We start from the raw sequence: 22,931 nt of genomic DNA on the forward strand, positions 1-22,931 counted from the left end.
TCGCCCTGGTCCTTGGGACTTTGTTTGTAGGTTTTGTTTGCAGTCGAACGTAACTACACGCAATTCTTATTTTCAATAAAGGGATGAAATGGGATTAATATTGACAATTTTGTCCAACAGCTACTCAAACTACAAGCCAACGTTCGATCGGACATCGAACACTTAAAAAACAATGTACCGATCGGCAGGCACGCACGTTATTCGACAGTCTTCAAGCAAAAGAAATTGATAAAAGGTTAGATTAAATAAAGATCATTTTGATTCCGAATCAGCAATAACTGAATGCCTTAGAGATAGGTTATCATATTTGTTTACCGTAATTTCAGTTTGTAATTTGCGAATATATTTTTACGTTATTTGATAGTATATATATCTATAATAATATTTCGAATATAGATGGGTCATTCCATACCAAACCGACCAAACTGTGACCCCGACCATTTTTGATTTTTCTGAAAATTTTCTATTTTGTACTTACTGAAAGAAGTCATTCCTAATTATTTTAGATATTTTCCTCAACTTATCTGATCACAATAGATTTTTAAAAATTTCGTACAATTCTTTTGTAAACGCCCATAACTTCTTTAATAACAGAGATATCGAAATAAAATAATAGGTCATTTTTTTCGTCTTGAGTTGTAGTTTTCTGAAAAAAGTACGAAAAAAAAACAAAATAAATTTTCATACTTTTTTTCCAGTTTTTAACCAAAAATATTTTGATCAAAAATATCGGTTAGAACACATTTATATTGCTACGTACACTACCAGGGCACAGTTTCCCGACGACAAGCTAGAAAAGTTGAATGAAATTTTAACACAGAAAAAGTATTTTTTTTTTTATTTTTAATTCATTAGAGTTTCATCGCATTATTTTCTAAAATTTTTTTAACCTGAGTTTTAACCTGTGTGCTCTCGGCGTTGATCCAGATTTTTCGTGAACTATGGAATCTTATTAGAATATCTATAAAGTAAAAGAAGATTCATTTTTATATTAGAATTTTTCATTGATAAATATCTTGAAAACCTTATTGATAAAATCTTGGAAAAAATCTGATAAAATTCTAATTAATTAGAAAACGAAAAAAGATAAAACTTTTTTTTCTGTCAAAATTCCATAAACAGAACCCCATCGTTTTCGAGTTACGACATTGAATGTACTTGAGGCCCTCGGCCCGCTTCGCGGTATCAGAGCTACATCGCGCCTTATCGCGGGAATGTAAATATGTACTACAGTCACATGCATGTGTCACACAGGTACAGGCACCTGTGGGTGACTCATACATACGTCTGGAGCTACGTTACGTTCATATTTAATTCTCGCAAAAAGTCTACGAGATCGGAAATCGAACCGAGGGCCTCCCGATGCTCTGGTTTAGAGGCAAGTACGCTAACCACTAGACCAGAGCGCAAGTATTATTTGATATATTACTTAAATATGTGAAGACGTGTAAAAACATCGGTGTCCAAAACAAAAAAAGGCACATCTTGTATAATAGCTAATCTATTAATATTCCATTTAGCGTGGCGTGAGCTGCACATGCTTGAAATTACGGTAAATGAATTCATCGAAAAGGCAGCGGCTTTAAAAGGCAATATCGAAATAATCATGGCTAATCACGAAGATATGCAAGAAAATGACGAGGCTCATGAACATGAGCTGCAGGAAACTCCATCGGTCAATCCATTAGGTAAAATTGTTTGTTTACATTAATTCAGGCTTATGAATCATGGTCGCAAAGTACAATCTCCCCGAATTCATTTTAGATCCAGATTTCGAGCGAGAAATATTCTCTGAGGAACCACCACGATGGCTCCTGGACAATTCCATAACTTTTCAAGAAAATGGTAAATAATACCGATTAGTCGAAGCAAATTTTGTATTCTGTTTAGGTAATAGACGAAAGGAAATACCACGAGTATCTTCCTTTCTTAAAAATGTCAAGTAGCTTCCTCCAACATTTCAATTATATAATGAACGTACTAACTTTTTAAAATAAGTAACATTTAAAAAATTTGCTTAGATCATAATCACAATTTAAAAAAATGCAATTTCGAATAAATTAAAAATATATATGAATTTTTTATCCGTAGAACAAGTTATGCCGATTGTGATCGATGACGACTCGGACGCTTCGTCACTTGTTTCTAATGGTAATTTGCATAACACTGTTTTTGGAACCATTTTTATTGTATTTGTTTATACTGGAATTGAAAACGTAATTGCTTTTGTACACTTATTCTTTGCAGCCAACAATGAAGATGTGGGAAATTTGCTTCTGGGTGATGAAGAACGGAGGACATTCCCACAACCCAACATAATTGGTAATTATTTTCGATTCATTGCAAGCACAAAGCAGTATCTCAAAATATTCTCATTTTTAAATTGAAAAAGAAATTATACATAGTAATTGAAAGCTTCAATTGATACATGCATATTTTAACACGCTGACGTATTGAGCTGTGAGAAAAAAGTAGGCGAACTTTCTCCACAACTGTCTATGTTCAATTAAATCGTGTTTATATTTTTAATGACCAACACTCAGAATAATTTGCATTGAATTTTTATCTAACCGATTGCAAATATCAGATGTAAGAAAGTACCCTCATCATTTTTTGCTCTATAGAAAACCAGCCGATTGTGATCGACGACGACTCGAACGCTTCGTCACTTGTTTTTAATGGTAATTTGCATAAGACTGTTTTTGGAACCATTTTTATTGTATTCGATTATACTGCAATTGAAAACTTAATTGCTTTTGTACACTTATTCTTTGCAGCCAACAATGAAGATGTGGGAAATTTGCTTCTGGGTGATGAAGAACGGAGGACATTCCCACAACCCAACATAATTGGTAATTATTTTCGATTCATTGCAAGCACAAAGCAGTATCTCAAAATATTCTCATTTTTAAATTGAAAAAGAAATTATACATAGTAATTGAAAGCTTCAATTGATACATGTATATTTTAACAAGCTGACGTATTAAACTGTGAGAAGAAAGTAGGCGAGCTTTCTCCACAACTGTCTATGTTCAATAAAATCGTGTTTATATTTTTAATGACCAACACTCAGAATAATTTGCATTGAATTTTTATCTAAGCGATCGCAAATATCAGATGCAAAGAAGAATTCTCATGATTTTTTGCTCCACAGAAAATCAGCCGATTTTAATCGACGACGACTCGGACGCTTCGTCACTTGACAGGAATGGTAATTATTCATGAAATGATTTTCGGAATTATTATTATTTCATTGATTTATACTGCATCCAAATACTAAATTGTTCTTCTATGAGCTGCTTCTTCAGCCAGGAATGAAAACATAAGAAATTTCAATGAAGAAGTATCAAGGGCATCCCCACAGTCCAATAACCCTGGTTATTGTTGATCTGATGCAAGCATGTGTCTCAAATTTTCTGATGAATATATAAGACTTGCATATTTCACCATCTTGTTCTGTGTTTCATAATAGCAAATCCGCTTCCAAGGCAAAGGAGAGAGGAAATTACTCCAGACCCTCCAACCTCTTCGACAACACAGGCGTTGAAGAAGCAAAAACGTAACAAGCGTCGAAAAGGTTAGACAATGCATTCAGTAAAAAGCATGGCTTAGGGAGTATATCAATGATTGTTCGAAATTACAGATATGAGAAGAAGAGCGATTATACGAAGACAAGATGGTTCAAATTCGGGAAATATCGAACTTGGGCAGCAGTTAAGTACAGCAGGGAACCGGCTCCAAAATATGCAGAACAATGGTAATGCATCACATTGTTCATTCATTAGACCGACTATTCGTTCATTTTCGATTGTGTTTTTATGGAACAAAATCATAAGCGTTGCTAAAAATTCGTGTGCGACACTCTATTAATTCTCGGCACCGCATGGAACAATTTTGATTACAAAATCAGCATCAATAGGAAAATATTCAATATTAACAATAGCATGTTGGCTTTTATTTGGACCTATTTCAAAATAGTTTTATTATAGGATAAAGAGGATCTTGGTTTCACATATGCATAATTTTGCAAATTCACTTTCCTTTGAAATGAGGTTTTCACAAACTTATTTAAACTACTTTTATTCACGACTCACTACATTACTGAGTCTTATACGAGTCCTTATGTTAATCGGAACACTGCAATATAAAATATCGATATGGAAAAAGATGTCATAACTCTATTTTGATTGCACGAAAATTAACCCTCGAGTACTTTGTAGATGCTCTTTTTGATGAACTAATTTTCTGGCTCAAACGTTGCAAGATCACTATCGACCCCAAATAAGGATTCACTGAATAAGAATTCGGACCGCTAAAAATTCACAGCATTTCGAATTCGTCGCTCTTAAAACTTAGCCCGAGAAAAACCGACAAAGCGGAAGGTTTGGGGAACAATAAATTAGTCAAAGTAGAAAAATAAAAAGATACAAACATTAGGAGCGACGAAAAAATTATAAGGGATGACATTGAACATAGCGATGAGTATGTGTTATACATTAAATTGTATTTGAAAGTGGAAAAGAACAATTGAACATGGAAAAGCAAGGTGAAGAGGTGGGAATTATTTGCTAAATGGTATTCAGCTAACCGAAGGATTCAAAGTTCCGGCCGCAATCGAGAAAACGGGGGAATGGGGGATCGAATTGATGTTTTCCGGAAGAGAAATTGAGTATGGATTACAACCGATCTTCCAGAGGAAAGAGAGACCGATGAAACAAAACAGTTGAAGATTTGGGGTATAATTAATTAGTCATAGTAGTAAAATATAACGATAAAAACATTAGGAGCGACATAAGTATTATAAAGGTTGATATTGAACATGGCGATGAATGTGAGGGGAATCACTTTGAATGAGGTTTGAAAATGAAAAAGAAAAATTGTACAGGGAAGAACTAGGTGAAAAGATGGGAATTACTTAGTGAGATGGTATTCAGCCAACCCAAGGATTGAAAGTTCTGGCCGCGATCGAGAAAAAGGGGGGGGGGGGGGTGCGGGGTCGAATTGATGTTTTCCGTAAGAGAAATTGGGTATGGATTACAAGCGATCTTCGAGAATAAAGAGAGACCGTCGAAACAAGACAGCAGAAGATTTGGGGTACACTTAATTAATCATAGTAGTAAAATAAAAAGATAAAAACATTAGGAGCGACGAAAGAATTATAAGGGCTGATTTTGAACATAGCGATGAATGTGAGGAGAAACACTCTGAATGAGGTTTGAAAATGGAAAAGAAAAATTGTACATGGAAGAACGCGCTGAAAAGATGGGAATTATTTGCTGAGATGGTATTCAGGTAATCCAAGGATTGAAAGTTGCGGCCGCGATAGAGAAAACGGGGGGGTGGAGGGTCGAATTGATGTTTTCCGGATGAAAAATTGGATATCGATTACAAGCGATCTTCAAGAAGAAAGAGAGACCGACGAAACAAGACAGCAGAAGATTTGGGGTATAATTAATTAGTCATAGTAGTAAAATATAAAGATAAAAACATTAGGAGCGACGAAAGAATTATAATGGCAGATTTTGAACATGGCGATGAATGTAAGGGGAAAAACTTTGAATTAGGTTTGAAAATGAAAAAGAAAAATTGTACATGGAAGAACGCGGGAAAAGATGAAAATTATTTGCTGAGATGGTATTCACCCAACCCAAGGATTGAAAGTTCTGGCCGCGATCGAGAAAACGGGGAGGTGGGGGGTCGAATTCATGTTTTCAGAAAGAGTAATTGAGTATGGATTACAAACAATCTTCGAGAGGAAAAAGAGACCGACGAAACAAGACAGCAGAAAATTTCGGGTACACTTAATTAGTCATAGTAGTAAAATAAAAAGATAAAAACATTAAGAGCGACGAAAGTATTATAAGGGCTGATTTTGAACATGGCGATGAATGTGAGGGGAATCCCTTTGAATGAGGTTTGAAAATGAAAAAGAAAAATTGTACATGGAAGAACGCGCTGAAAAGATGGGAATTATTTGCTGAGATGGTATTCAGGTAATCCAAGGATTGAAAGTTGCGGCCGCGATAGAGAAAACGGGGGGGTGGAGGGTCGAATTGATGTTTTCCGGAAGAAAAATTGGGTATCGATTACAAGCGATCTTCAAGAAGAAAGAGAGACCGACGAAACAAGACAGCAGAAGATTGGGGGTATAATTAATTAGTCATAGTAGTAAAATATAAAGATAAAAACATTAGGAGCGACAAAAGAATTATAATGGCAGATTTTGAACATGGCGATGAATGTAAGGGGAAAAACTTTGAAGTAGGTTTGAAAATGAAAAAGAAAAATTGTACATGGAAGAACGCGGGAAAAGATGAAAATTATTTGCTGAGATGGTATTCACCCAACCCAAGGATTGAAAGTTCTGGCCGCGATCGAGAAAACGGGGAGGTGGGGGGTCGAATTGATGTTTTCAGAATGAGTAATTGAGTATGGATTACAAACAATGTTCGAGAGGAAAAAGAGACCGACGAAACAAGACAGCAGAAAATTTCGGGTACACTTAATTAGTCATAGTAGTAAAATAAAAAGATAAAAACATTAAGAGCGACGAAAGTATTATAAGGGCTGATTTTGAACATGGCGATGAATGTGAGGGGAATCACTTTGAATGAGGTTTGAAAATGAAAAAGAAAAATTGTACAGGGAAGAACTAGGTGAAAAGATGGGAATTACTTAGTGAGATGGTATTCAGCCAACCCAAGGATTGAATGTTCTGGCCGCGATCGAGAACAAGGGGGGGTGCGGGGTCGAATTGATGTTTTCCGTAAGAGAAATTGGGTATGGATTACAAGCGATCTTCGAGAATAAAGAGAGACCGTCGAAACAAGACAGCAGAAGATTTGGGGTACACTTAATTAATCATAGTAGTAAAATAAAAAGATAAAAACATTAGGAGCGACGAAAGAATTATTAGGGCTGATTTTGAACATGGCGATGAGTGTAACGGGAAACATTTTGCATTCGGTTTGCATTGAGATTAGCTATTATTGGAAAAGTGAGCAAAAAAAACATCCATTCACTGGCCCATGTGCTATTCGTGAAGAATAGAAGAAAGTCTGAGATACCTTTGGGACTATAGTTAACGAATGAAGAAATCTAAGGAGAACTCAGTAAATTTTTTAAGTCATGTGCCAAGGAAAACGGTATCTTTTCTTATTGGTCCCTCGTAACAACTCTATTTAAATTTTACGTTCTTCAATTCGCGTCTTATATTTTAAACATAAAATTTTTCAATCCGAAAAAGTCATGCTGCGAAACAAACTGCATGAATTTGTTTTGACAATGGAATCCCAGGAAACTTAAGCCTTTCTTTTCAAAATTGTTCATCAAAAATTGAGCATGATAGCTTCCCAGCAGTTGGGCATTAATTAGCAGCAGTCCAAAACGTTTATTGACATGAAATAACTCGTACCCAATAATATTGACGTTGCAAGAAAGGTTTATACGGATCATTTAAAAAATTAGTTGGCAGAAAACTGTATGAATTAGAACTCCCAAAACGTTTTCCTCTAAGGCTCCAGGATTTTATATAGAAGGTGAATAATTTTTGCAATTTTGGGTTCAGATGATTTGAATGATCAATTTCATCTCATTCCTGCTAAAAAATTATGAAGTTGTTTCGAACCGACGTTCGATTAGAGTATTTGTAACTGTTCTTATTTAATGTAGCCCTCAGTTTTTCTAGTTGTTTTACGCGGTGAAAAAAAATATCCTGCTTATACTTCATAATATTTATACCCGAATCAACATCACGTTCAAGGCGTGAAATAATTAAATTCATTCTACATACGAATAAATTTGATGCGCTGGACAAAAAATATGTTTTCACACTTTCATTAAAAACAGAATCTTGTATTCACATCAATGCTTGCACTCATATTTTCATCTAAACAATTCCTTATTGAATAATGATCGATTGTCATGAACCTTGGCGCCAGACACACGATCCGTAGGGCCGCTTCTCTTCGGAGTCAACGTGGCTTGCGGTGAAGTTGGTGTTTGAGACATGTATTAGTTATTCTTCGGGCCGCTTCTCTTCGGAGTCAATGTGGCCTATGGTTTGGCTAATACTTGTTTTACGCGCTTATAAGAAATACGGTGTTCATGCGGTTTTGAGTCCCAGTTGACAGTTGCATTGTAATGAATAACAAGTAACGGGGGTAAAAAGTAAATAACTTTCATATTAAAAAAGATTCAAGTGCCGGCTATACCTTGGCGCCAGACACACGATCCGTAGGGCCGCTTCTCTTCGGAGTCAACGTGGCCCGCGGTGAAGTTGGTGTTTGAGACATGTATTAGTTATTCTTCGGGCCGCTTCTCCTCGGAGTCAACGTGGCCTTATGGTTTAGCTAATACTTGTTTTATGCGTTTATAAGAAATACGGTGTTCATGCGGTTTTGAGTCCAAGTTGACAGTTGCGTTGTAATTATTAACGAGTAACGGGGGTAAAAAGTATATAACTTTCATATTCAAAAAAGATTCAAGTTCTGGCTGTACCTAGGCGTCAGATACACGATCCGTATGACCTCTCTTTCTCCACGTTCATGTGACTTATAGTTTTCATAATGCTTGCTTTATGCACTTTTAGAAAATGCGATATTCATGTTATGCGGAGCTCATGTTTGTAATTGTTTTTCAATAATCAATAGATCTTTTACATTTAGATGTACATTGGGCCTATCTTGGCACATGAATTGACGGGCCCTCCATGAATCTGCCTTTTCAGCCCGTGTTTCTATCATCTAACATTAGATATTTTTATAGTTATATTTTTAGTTGGTTATTGTCTCGAACTTGTGTACTCCGTGTTACAATTTTTTTTTACAGTCTGCAAGGTGTGTCTATTGACATCGGCAACTCACATTTACTGGCCGTGTGGGCATTGCTGCTGCTGCTCTACGTGCGCAGACATACTGTGGAACGAGTATCGCGAACGGCGCTGCCCAATATGTCGGACAGTAGCGTCCGAAGCCCCTCGGAGGGTGTTTCAACCAGAGGATTTTTAAAAAATATAAAAAATAAATGCCTTTCCCAAGTTTTTCTTTCGTGTTTTTTTTGCATACCTATATGTCCTATCCTATATTTCCATGTATTGTAACGGTACGTTTATGCTTGTGCACACCGTCACGCCAAGATTCGAGCAATTCGATAATAAAGAAGAGCGGGCATGAAGGAAAAACAAAAGTAAAATGAAATTAGAGTGAAATGACAAATGTTTTATTCAATTATTAATCGTTTTAAACCAAATTACAAAAATAAAGGCTTTTTATTTGAAATCGAGTTTTTCCGCTTTATTTTAATTGCATGAAAAATTTTATTTCCGGTATTTTTCTTTGTGACAATTTTCGCAATTATTTAATGTCAAATTTCTAATACTTTTCGCAATGATAACAATAATAATCTCGACAGTGAATTTACGCTCGCACTAATAGTCTCGCTCGTAATAATTAATTTCTGATTTATTTTGCCAACGCTATTAGGAATTGAACAATTGAGCTATGATTCTTAGAGACTCACTTTTTGACTCTATACAATACAAATTGATTGTTCGAGTGGATTTCTTGCTGATCTCACTCTTTTGACTCGATATAATTCAAATAATGATTTTTAGTGAGTGATTTCGCTTTTTGAAATAATTTAATTGGCTCAAAATAATAAATGACTCGCAATTGTCTCGTTATGAGAATTATTGGAATATGAGCAAAAATAATCCATCAGCATAGTAATAAAACTTGATATTAAACAATACACATGAGAGCGTGCTCGCAGTACTAGAAGTTTGTTTATATAACGAATATACAGATAAAGAAAGAGGTCGACACGAGGCCCTTTGTCGTTAGAGTCAGAGTCACTTTTTCGACCACTGCAACGCTCAGTTAATCGATAGATCTCTTAGAGTAAAGTTCATTGAATAAAATATATAATTGCTCTGCTTAAACTTTGTGCCATTTATTTCAAAACCTGCTTCCATAATCCAATAGGTTATGGGCCCAGGCACATAATAAGATACATTTAAAAGTTTTACTTGAAAATAATGAATATTGATTTACGATAAAATAATCTACATTTATTGATGGTGAAATATTGGTCGTGGTAATTGAAACTATAGTGAAGTTCAAATAGTGATCATGAGTGACGATATTGATAAAAAGACAAAAAGAAACATTACGCCGTTTAATGGTGAAAAATACAGTATATGGAAAATGCGAATGTTTGCTTTGATCGCGGAAGGAAATGCGTCATGTGTACTTAAAAGTGATCCACCAGAAAAAATGACAGAAGATTGGGAAAGTAAAGAAAGATTTGCGAAAGGTGCCATAATTGAACATTTGAGTGATTCCGCACTTGGACTCGCGAAAGACGATGATACCGCGCGTGAAATATTCAGAAAATTAGATTCTCTATATGCAAGACAGAGTTTGGCATCTCAGCTGACTATGGAGAAGAAATTGATTACTCTCAAATTTAAAGAAGATACTTCCTTGACAAAACATTTTATTCTATTTGATGAAACGATTGTCGAACTTGAAGCCGCCGGAGTAAAACTACAAGAAACAAGTAAAATTGCTAGACTCCTTCTAACTATGCCGATAAGCTACGATCCAGTGACAACAGCAATTCAAACGATGGCCGATGATAAAGTGAATCTTACGTTTGTAAAAACAAGACTCCTAGACTACGAGATAAAAATACAAAATGAGAGAAACGACACAAGTGGTAAAGTGTTGCAAACAGAAGTTCAACATAAAGATAAATCACAAAAACAAAACAGAAATAAAAAAAAATTCAACAACCGTCGACAGAATTTTAAACAAAAATCAATCAATAAATTTGCCCGGGGATCCAACTTTCAACAATATCAGCAAAACACGAAATACAAGAAAAATAATCACAACTTAAAAAATGATAATAATAAAAGGTGTGATTTCTGCGGACGAAGAAACCACGAGGAAAAAGATTGCTATTATAAGCAAAGAAAGCAAAACTCGGAGGACCGTCAACGAACAATCCAGACAGTGCAATTTCAAGATACTGAAGGTTTCGGTTTCATGACTGGAGTTCGAGTGTCATCTAATAAGCCGATTGACACAGAAGATAAGTTGACTTTTATTCTTGATTCTGGAGCAACTCATCATTTGACTAATCGAGATGATGCCTTTTCAAAGGTATGGGATTTGCCAGTACCAGTGGAGATAACAGTGGCGAAGAAGAACGAAGTTATCATGGCGACGAAGAAAGGAACCATAGAAGTGACGACAGATCAGGGAGTATCAGGAATCCTTGAGAACGTGCTATACGCTCCGGAAATTCCGTATAACTTATTATCAATACGACAAATTCAAAACTCTGGTATGACAGTTATTTTTCATAAAAATGGCAAAACATCCATTGAAAGAGGTGACAAAATCATCGCAAATGGTAAGTCAGTTTATAATTTGATATGTGTTGACTTAATCATTCACAAGAAAATGTGTAATAATGCAAATGCAAATTCAAGCACATATAAACTTTGGCATGAGCGTTTAGGTCATATGGGCAAGTCAAAATTCCTAGAAATGAAAAGGAATAATTTGCTTTTCGATCGCAAAGAATTAGAAGCTATAAATCCCACGAATGACATTTGTGAAGCTTGTGTTTACGGAAAACAAGCACGTCTCAGTTTTTCAAAAGAAAAGGACAGATCACATGTAACAAGACCATTATTTGTCATTCATTCAGATGTGTGTGGACCAATCACACCTCCTACAATTGACGAGAGAAGATACTTTGTAACTTTCATAGATGAATTTACTCATTACACTGTTGTTTATTTATTGAGTCATAAATCCGATGTTTTAAAACGGTTTCAAGACTATGTTGCTAAAAGTGAAGCACATTTCGATTTAAAAGTAGCTCACTTGTATTGTGATAATGGAAAAGAGTATCTCTCAAATGAATTTAAATCTTTCTGTACGGAGAAGGGAATACAATACCACTTAACAGTACCGTATACGCCTCAACAAAATTCCGTAGCAGAACGTATGAACAAGTCATTGACTGAGAAAGCACGTGCTATGATACACGGGGCAGAGTTGAGCAAAGAATTTTGGGGAGAAGCGATTTTAACCGCAGCTTATTTACTAAACTTATCCCCGACGAAAGCTCTTCCAGCAAACAAGATCCCGTACGAACTGTGGCACAATAAAAGGCCAAGCGTCAATCATTTAAAGATTTTCGGTAGTACCGTGTATGTTCATGATAAAAATCGAAAGAGTAAATTCGATAAACGTTCATTCAAAGGAATATTTATAGGCTATGAGACAAATGGCTATAAAGTACTGAACACAGAAACAAATAAATTTATCATTGCTCGCGATGTTATTTTTGATGAAATAGATTTCAAAATTCGCGTCCTCTCGTACAAAGTAAAGGGATTGAAAAGGAAAATTCCAATATTGAAAAACAAGTCAAAGAATCCGATCTTAACGAAAATTCTAGTGCCATTAAAAGGCAAAAACTAGAAATTGGCCAAAATTCTGAAACAAATGAAAGGGAAGAGAGTGAAATTAACAAATCTGATTATCAAACAGATAAAGTTAATAAAGCGTCATTCGAAGACGAAACTATCTCTCAAGAAAGTTCGAAAAGAAACGAACTACGACGAAGTGTACGTCTTAAAAACATGCCTACTATTTCTTATAATGAAGAGCATTGTTCCTATATAAGTGCACAGTTGACCGTCTCTGACATTCCCAAAACATTTGAAGAAATTAAAAATCGGGGTGATAGACTTGAGTGGGAGAAAGCAATGAAAGATGAAATTGCTTCCCTTATAAAAAATAAAACTTGGGATATAGTGACCCGTCCGACTAATAAAAATATTGTAGGTTGCAAATGGGTATTTGTAATAAAAAATGATATTTATGGAAACTTAACAAAATATAAAGCAAGACTTGTAGCCAAAGGTTTTAGTCAACAATATTTATCAGACTACAATGAGACGTTTGCACCTGTAGCTCGAATCACGACGTTTCGAGTTCTCTTAGCTTTTGCAAATCAAAACAATTTATTAATTCATCAGATGGATGTAAAAACAGCCTTTTTGAATGGTCTATTAAAAGAGGAAATATACATGCAAGTACCAGAAGGAATGAAAACCGATAAAAATCGTGTTTGTAAACTAAATAAAGCCATATATGGTTTGAAGCAATCAGCTCGGTGCTGGTTTCAACATTTCGATAAAATTCTCAAAGAACAAGGATTCAAGAATTCCTCAGTAGACTATTGTTTGTATTTTCTTGACAGAGGTCATATAAACAAAAACATTTATGTCATTTTGTACGTTGATGACATTTTGATAATTACATTCGAAGAAAACAGAATGAAAAATTTCAAACGATATTTAATGAATCAATTCTCAATGGTAGACATGAACGAAGCAAAGTTTTTCTTGGGAATAAATATTGAAAGAAAGAACAATATAATAACTCTAGATCAAAGTGCATATCTCGAAAGAGTTCTCAAAAAATTCAACATGAATGATTGCAATGCAGTTAGTACTCCTTTACCAGTAAAGTTAGATTACACTGCATTGAATTCAGAGGTGACTTACGAAGCGCCATGTAAAAATCTCATAGGATGTTTGATGTATGCAATGTTGTGTACGCGACCTGATTTAAGCTTAGCTCTCAATTTGCTATCAAGATTCCAAAACAAAAATAATCAGGAATTATGGCAATGTTTGAAAAGAGTTTTAAGATATGTTAAAGGATCGCTGAAACTGAAATTGATTTATAAAAGAAATGATTACAAAGATATGCTGACTGGGTTTGTCGATTCCGATTGGGCAGGCAATGAACTTGATCGTAAAAGTACATCTGGATTTTTATTCAAATTATTTGATCAAAATACTATATCTTGGAATACGAGAAGACAAAATTCAGTTGCTACATCCTCTACAGAAGCCGAATACATGGCTCTCTATGAAGGAGTGAAAGAAGCGTGCTGGTTAAAATTTTTATTAAATAGTATTCATTTAGATATGCCCTCTCCAATCGTCATTTACGAAGACAATAATGGGTGTATTGCAATAGCCAACAACCCCACGGATCATAAACGATCAAAGCATATCGATGTAAAATATCACTTTTCAAGAGAAAAGGTTGAACAGAAGGTAATAACTCTGAAATATATTCCAACAGGTCAACAACTAGCGGATGTATTTACGAAACCACTACCAGCAGTGCAGTTCATGAAAATCCGGAAACAAATAGGCCTGGAAGAAATCTAATCTTAGCATACATGTTATACAATAATGTTAATCATTACTGGTCTGATTGGGTTTTTATTAACGAGGGGTTTTTCCCAATCCATGCAACAAATGTTGGACCATGTCTATATATTCCCCGAAGTAAAATAAAATTGAATAAGATTAAAAGCAAAAGAGCAAAATTTGATATATATCATGATGGACTATTTTTGAGTGGGAGTATTGGAATATGAGCAAAAATAATCCATCAGCATAGTAATAAAACTTGATATTAAACAATACACATGAGAGCGTGCTCGCAGTACTAGAAGTTTGTTTATATAACGAATATACAGATAAAGAAAGAGGTCGACACGAGGCCCTTTGTCGTTAGAGTCAGAGTCACTTTTTCGACCACTGCAACGCTCAGTTAATCGATAGATCTCTTAGAGTAAAGTTCATTGAATAAAATATATAATTGCTCTGCTTAAACTTTGTGCCATTTATTTCAAAACCTGCTTCCATAATCCAATAAGAATAAAGAAAATTTGTTTGATTTTAATGATTTCTACTGAATTAGATCACCACTCAGAAAACAATAACTCATTGATGGAAAAGAATCCACCCAGAGATCTTGAGACAGAACGAACCCGAACTGTCCCGGCCCCTCTGGCGTGGAAAGGTAGGAGTCCTACCCAAGAATCTTGTGACCGAACGAAATCGAACGGCCACGGCCCTCTTGGATAGAAAAAGGATTGGAAATCTACCAGGAATCTTGAGACAGAACGGAATCGAACTGTCCCGGCCCTCCTGGATAGATCGGAAACTCTCACCTAAGAATCTTGAGTTCAAACGAAATCGAATGAACCCGGCCCTCTTAGCGTGAGAGAGGAAAGGTGTTATTCTGTTTGAATTCTGAGTGGGATAATGGCGATGTTATTTTGCTCTTTGTTTTTAGAGCTATTTTTGAAATGAGTGAAAATTCTATGTTTCTTTATTCTCAATTTTATGGCGAGTTCACGCGGCGAGATCCGGAGGCAAGACTGGCTTTTTGTTTTGGCATGCGAGTCGAGCTCTCAGGGATTCGAGACGTGACTGGCTCTTATCGTGGCGAGATTCGAGACGAGACTAGCTACCGGAGCTTCTGTGCTCGGGTTTTTATACCCTTTCAAACAAGGGAAATAATAATCATAATACTTTTGGACTTTGTCCCTCTCTCTGATTTGCTGCGCGACTTAATCTCAAACCGGGGACGCCCACTCTAAATTCTCCGATTGGTGCGCTAACTCCCCCGCGTGGGTCCCAATTGGCTGAGTTGAGCTGCAGTCACACTGCGCATGTGCGAGAATTTAATGAAATTTAATAAACTCAATTTTTATCGTTTTTATGCACAATTCGTATCTTTCTCAATTATTTTGTTATGATTTCTAACAAATTTCTAAACAATAACATTTTTATCTCATTTTAATTAATTATTTGCTCGTGACTGCGCCTATTGCACGTGCCTATGAAAGTAGGTCATCGCGCATGCGCATTGTGCACACTCAAACTTGTAATGAAAAGTTTTCTTAAAATTTTAAATAATTTTACTCTGAAATTTCCACCCGTTTATTCAGAATATGTTTTATTAATAGTCCGCGTCAATTTTCCGAACAAGAAAAGGTTTGTTTCATTAAAATTGAATAAAATAAAGAATTTCATGAATCTAGGGAATTTCGTGGAATCGAAATTGAGTTGGCAGCGCTGAGCGCCTCGCTTCCCGAGCGCCGCTTCGCGAAGTGACAGTTTTTCAACATGGCCGCCGGTGTAAACACGCGTGCGTGCCATGTCGTTGAAATAAAATAAAGTTCTTGAGTCGGTGTTTCGCTTCAGTATATTATATAAAACTCAAAAAAAAATCATCGAAATTCAGGACATTGTCTAAGAGTTACGTTCATTTTATCATTCGATAATTCTTTCGAAAACGAAAAGTTCTTATACATAAAAATAATCGATATTGAACATAATTAATTATTCAACAATTTTTACATTAACTGAAATTTGCAACAAAAACGAAATTATAGAAATTTAAATCGATAAAAAAAATGTATTCGTGTACGCGATATTCCAGAACATTCGGTTTGCGCGTATGCTGTAAAGTACATTTTCACCACACATGCGCCGAAAGTTCAACTTTCCAAAATCGGAAGGTTGAATTTTCGGTGCATGTGTGGTGAAAAATAGTATACACTCCACGGGAGTGAAATTAGACCACCTCAAACCGCGGGCAGAATTGTCACTCGAGCCGAAGGCGAGGGTGATAGGTACGTAGGTGTTTTACTATTTTATTTCATGAATTTCTCTAATTTATTCACAAAATACAATCAATCAAGAGAGTATTTTCACTCGATTCTTAGAATATTTCAGATTAATTTGAACGTAATTACAATAATAAAAATCGCGATGATTTTTAATTTGCGAAACTAGAAGAATAACCTTTGATGTGTTTTAGTTCGATTTTTTTTTTATAACGCTTAGCGCCGCTAGTGTGACGCGCTATGTGCTTGTTTCGAACCTTAGCGACTGAGTATATAGTAGTTGAATATTTTGCCACCAGAGGTCAGGGTAGACTGGTGACCCCCAATTTCGATCATCGCCATTTTGATTTTCGCCTTTTCGAACCATCGCTATACTGCATTTCCAACTTTTATAGGTTCGAAAAATTCACTTTCGATTTTTTGCTATTCTATATTCTGGTCTGTCTATAAAACAACTACTCTCCATTTTGAATTCGAAAATATGAACTTTTGACATTCGTTGGTCTGTTAAAATTGCATTCGAAAAGAAAACTATCGAAATATATATTTTCGAGTAAATACGAATTCAAAGAAGGAATATTCGGTTAAACACGTAATCTCCTAAATAGTCGATCGGGAAAAGAATTTCGAATTACTTATTTTTCTCCAATCTGATACTAGAACTTAAAAAATTTCGAAATATCGACCGTTCTATAATTTGGTATTCGACATACTGAACCCCACCCCTGTAACCCGATCTTTGGATAAATTCGTCTATGAATGTTACGAAGTATTTTCTCTCGTTTATTGTAGGGAATTGCGCGTTTCAGCGGACAGAAGCTTCTCTTCTGCATTCTCTGTAACAACGCTTTATTTCTCGAATAAACGGACGATCTATAATTTCTTATGTGTACTTTATTTCGCACTGACCTGCCTCACTCTCTTTCTGCATGTTCGATTGACGATACGTTTCACATTCTGACTCAGGAAATAATCATAACTAAAATATATCTAATTTCGTGTCCGTGTGAGAAGAAGAAATCAAGTTGTACTCGTGTGCTCCACGCACACCAGCATGGGATATTCGGCACGTCGATCGAGAGTTCAACATTCTCTTATTCTTTTTACTCGATCTCATATTTTCAGAGCCCAGTTTTCTATTAAACAATTCAATAAATATATTTTTCTCACAGTATGCCAACCAATTAACTCAAATCGTAAATATTTTTACACATAAAGTTTAAAAAAAAGTTAATACGAAAATATGTTTTTTACATTTTTATTCGTTGATCACTGTTATACATTTTTTAACAATTTTTGCATGGAAATAAAAATGTTCACATGAAAATAAATGTTTTTACATATAAATAAATTCACACTGGTTATATTTTCCACCCAAAGGGCGCACATGAAGATGATTTTCCACAGATGCTTGAGTCATTTTTTGAAATTCCTCAGGATGTTCTTGGAATGCTTTGGTGATTCTGGCTGGTAGAAATACTTGAAATTCGCTCTCAAGTTCCATTGTGACTTGTCCTCCGAATGTTGTATTGATTTGCTTTAACCCGGTGATTTTGTAAATTTTTCCAGGCTCCAAATCTACGAACTTCTTCGTTGGTAGGAAATTATTCATGCGACTGACTTTGTTGATTATCGACAAATCCATATTACTGAGATCACTGTTCTTGATATAAATATAATTGTGACAACTTTCTTGTGAGATTATTTGTATCACTTTTCAATTGAATGAGCTTTCGAAGTTCTTGAATATTTTTCTAAAATAATTCGATTCTCGTTTTTAATTCTCGACGATCTTTATTTCGATCTCGCATTTGACTGATGGACATCATGAAAAATTCAGCCTTTTATACTCATCTACCCCTTCTCCCTGAATTTTTTCTGAATGACATCATCTATCCCGAATGATCCAGAATACTCTATTGATATTATTTATCATGAGTTATATTTTCCATCGTGAATGCTGCCATCTACTCGAACATTCTGGAATATACTAATCAGATAAGGATTATTGCTTAAATTTTTTTTCGGTGAATCATTTTTCCATTGAAATCTCTGCTCATGCTCGAGTATAAATAGAGCGGTACTCGTGTGATTCTTCATTGATTTCCTAACCTGTGCGCAATTACGATCTATACACAATGGAATCAAAAAAGTGTTTGCAACTAATAAGCTTGATGAAAAAAGCCTATAAATTATTAAAAAATGCATCCGGTGATCAAGTAGATAAATGGATGAAATATGGAACTCGTAATATCAAATTATTAAATAAAATATTGAAAAATTGTGATCTATCGAGTGGTGAAAAAACGAAAATTCAAACAACTATATCATTGCTCATATCATTGCGTGAAAAATTCAAGAATGATCAGAGACGTGGTGGAAATATTGGCGCGCGTGAAAAAACGACTGATCGTATTCGCTGGGTAGATCTCGAAACAGCTTTTAACAGTCGTATCCGAACCGGTGCAGTGGTGAATCTCCTTCACAAGGATCTGAGATCATTCCTGTATGATGCAAAAGTATCCACAGTTAAAAGATTAGCAAATTTAATACAAAAAGTGGGAAATCTGAAAGTGAACGTTGTATTGGCGTGTGAATTTTCTACAATAAAAAATGGTGAAATAATCGAAGAGAAGAAATTTTTCAATACGAGAAATGAAGCAATCCTCGCCGCTACAGACATTAAAAGATGGTTCGATGAAAATGTAACGGATCAGCTGTTGACGAAAATTGAGGAATTTCAAGAACGTGATTCCGGTTGGTCGTTGCGTGAAATCATAAACCTCGTAGTCAATATCAATCAGTACTCACCGTTGCGTGGAGCTTTGTCAACATTTGTTACGTTGCCTCACGACATACAGAAGAAGAAGGCTGTCGTAAATATAAAAAACAATGATGAATTTTGTTTTCTGTGGGCTGTGACAGCAGCCCTTCATCCAATGCATGATAATGTAGATAAACTTAGTTCATACTCCCAATATTTATCAGAGCTCAAGCATGACGGTATAAACTTTCCAATTACTTTAAACAGTATTCCTAAATTTGAAAAAATGAATAATTTGACAATCAACGTATATGGTATTGAAAAATGCAAACAAAAAAGTGAAATTGTACCGTTATACTTGAGCAAAAATAAATCGGAAAAACCAACGATTCACCTTCTCATGGTGGCGAGTAATATTGGTATGGAAGTAGATGATGAGAACAATTTCCAACCAATTTATCACTTTGCTTAGATTCGTAATTTGTCGCGTCTACTGAGTTCACAGGTAACAAATTATGATAAACGCACATGGTTCTGTGATAACTGTTTAAACCATTTTTATCTTCAACAGTCTTTTGAAAATCATAAACGCGATTGCTTGAGTTTAAATAAGGCGAAAATGGTGTTACCGGACGAAGAAAACAAAATATTGAAATTCAAAAATTATCGGTACAAAGAATCAGTACCATTCGTTGTGTATGCCGATCTCGAGAGTATTCTCGAACCAACTGGAAATGATATACAGTGTCAAAAGCATGTCCCACACAGTGTAGCGTATTATTTACAATGTGCCTTTGACGAGACGCTCTCAAATTTTGCAATAAAACGTGGATCTGATTGTATCGAGTGGTTCATCGATCAATTATTGTTAATAGCGCAAATGGTTGATTCTCGTGTGAATAATATCTTGCCTATGAAACCGCTCACAACCAACGAAAAAATAGCGTATAAAAATGCTGAAATGTGTCATATCTGTGAGCAGCCATTCACTCACACTGATGTGAAGCACCGTGATCATTGTCATTTTACTGGTAAGTATCGCGGTGCTGCGCATCAAGGGTGTAATTTGAACTATACCAAGTCCCACACCATTCCAATAGTTTTTCACAATCTCTCCGGCTACGACTCACATTTTCTCATTAAATCTCTGGCTACACGATTCGATGGTACGGTTAAACTTCTTCCAATTAATAAAGATAGATATATTTCTTTCACAAAATACGTCTCAGGCACAAATGTAAATTTACGCTTCATCGATTCATTCAGGTTCATGCCAAGCAGTCTTGACAAATTGTCATCTTACCTGAATGACCATGATAAATCGATTACCCGAAAACACTGTAATAGTGTGGAGGAGTTCAAAATGCTCTCAACCAATACCGATCAACTAACTAAGGAGGACAGGAAATTGATTTTTTTGTTGAGCATTTCTTGAGGATCGTGAAATTTGTTTTATTTCAAAAAAGAGTACAGTATCCTGGAAAACGTACAATTTCCATGTCATGTGAAAAATCTAAAAATTTCACCCCCAACCCTTATTTCTTTACCTTTGGGGACAGTGAGATTTGTTTGATTTTGATGTAAGAATCTAGTATCCTAAAAAACTGGGAATTTTTATGTGATATAACATAAAAAGCTGCTATTGAAGAATCTCAAATTTTCACCTTCACCGCTCATTTTCACCTTTTTCGAGAGTAGCTAAGTAGAAACTAAGTTTGGGAATGGAGTTAGTATCCTCGAAAACCCTTAGAAACTAATTTTCGTATACTTCAGTAAGGCTCCTACCAGTTTTGGCACAAAAACTGAAAAAAACTTACCACTCAATCAGCTAAGAGAGGGGGAGTTATGATAATTATGAAAATACGTCAATATTTCATACATTTTTAGGAAAAATCGGTTTTTAAAAGTTTTCAAGTAAGATTTTTTGATTTTTTTCGCTTACAATGTTTTTTGTTCTTTTTCCTGCAAAAATAAGCTAATTTTTTTCTCGGAAACTATTGAGTTTAGCACAAATTATCTAGGAACAAGAATATCTTAGAATTGGTCAAAGAATATCCTGACATTTAAAAAAATTTTTTGAGATGATTTTTGGTTTTCCAAAATATCAAAAAAAATTAAAATTGCTAATTTTGTTTTTTTCTTAAACAATTGCGGGTATTCTTTGACCAATTCTAAGATATTCTTGTTCCTAGATAATCAGAGTCAGAAACATGAGGTTTATACGATAAAACAGAAAAAAATTAGCTTTCAATTTCCTGTCCTCAGAATTGGTCAAAGAATATCCTGACATTTAAAAAAATTTTTTGAGATGATTTTTGGTTTTCCAAAATATCAAAAAAAATTAAAATTGCTAATTTTGTTTTTATATTAAACAATTGCGGGTATTCTTTGACCAATTCTAAGATATTCTTGTTCCTAGATAATCAGAGTCAGAAACATGAGGTTTATACGATAAAACAGAAAAAAATTAGCTTTCAATTTCCTGTCCTCCTTAGTTAGTTGATCGGTATTGGATAATGTAAAAATTCAAAAAAATTTATTAATTGTCTATTGATTTTGATAACAAAGGTAATCAACCGTATTTTGGGCTACTTTGTGGAACCAAGGAAATAGTACAACACTACTCAAAATATCAGCTGCTAATTGTGTCGTATATTTGTAAAGATGGCTTTCACATGTGGGTGAAAAGATGGAGTTTAAGTCGTTCAATACCTAAAAATATGAGTTTTATTCCGTTAATCAATTAACGCGCATGCGTCCCGATTTTTTACCAAACTTGGACGCAATGATTTTTTTTATGTTATCGGCGTTGGAAAAATTGTTGTTTTCAGATATATCGACGTAGAATTGTATGCTCTTCCAGAATATTGGCTCAAAATTCCGATTAAATTTAAAGAAAAAAAGTATGGTCGATTTAAACGTGAAAAACATGAATATTTTTTGAAAAAAACTTTTTTTAATTTTTGAAAAATCAACAACCATAAAAAATCCCAAAACCTCTCTTTCCAACAATTTTGCCAACACATTTATTTTTATTATTAGAATATAAAATTGTGTTTGAAAGTTAGTTGAGGGAATATTGGTTCGAGCCGGGACGCTTTATCGAAATTATTAAAAAATCCACAACCATAAGAAATTCCAAAATCTCTCTTTCCAACAATTAGAACGATACCAACACATTTATTGTTATTATTAGAACATGAAATTTGCTCATTCAGAAATATTAATAGAAACACACATGTGGCGCACAACATTTACAGATCGATGTATCGACATTGTGGCAACCAACAATCATGAACCTTATTGAAAATGATTTTAACACGACAATTGAAAAAAACACAATGTCAATTTGAGACCAAGTGTTTATCGGTAATTCGGAATATCTATTTCTACGGGAGGCATCAGAAACTTAAAAAGGTTTGAGGAATCAAAACATTTACCAAGTGACGTCCAGCACTCAAATTAACTTTTTCGGTTTTTATTTGAACGAGCAATCTGACTAAAAAGTGATGTGTCAGACCGGTATACGGTGAGAAAAATACGGTTACTGTATTTTGTTTAATAGAAAATTGGGCTCTGAAAATATGAGATCAATAAGATAATAAAACGTTGAACTGTCGATCGACGTGCCGAATGTTCC

General features: G+C 34.9%; 1 protein-coding gene across 1 annotated transcript; it reads left to right on the forward strand.

Moving 5' to 3' along the window:
• Positions 1–13: 13 nt before the first annotated feature.
• On the forward strand, positions 14–9,040 carry LOC122414450 (uncharacterized). Its single transcript, XM_043425724.1, has 12 exons — positions 14–26; positions 121–235; positions 1,521–1,688; positions 1,765–1,845; positions 2,092–2,151; positions 2,248–2,322; positions 2,625–2,681; positions 2,778–2,852; positions 3,155–3,211; positions 3,473–3,577; positions 3,644–3,757; positions 8,830–9,040. The coding sequence occupies exons 3-12, from the start codon at positions 1,538–1,540 to the stop codon at positions 9,006–9,008; spliced, it is 954 nt and encodes a 317-aa protein (XP_043281659.1). The 5' UTR covers positions 14–26; positions 121–235; positions 1,521–1,537; the 3' UTR covers positions 9,009–9,040.
• The last annotated feature ends 13,891 nt before the right edge of the window (positions 9,041–22,931 follow it).

This window comes from Venturia canescens, chromosome 8, assembly GCF_019457755.1.
Source record: "Venturia canescens isolate UGA chromosome 8, ASM1945775v1, whole genome shotgun sequence".
NCBI lineage: Eukaryota > Metazoa > Arthropoda > Insecta > Hymenoptera > Ichneumonidae > Venturia > Venturia canescens.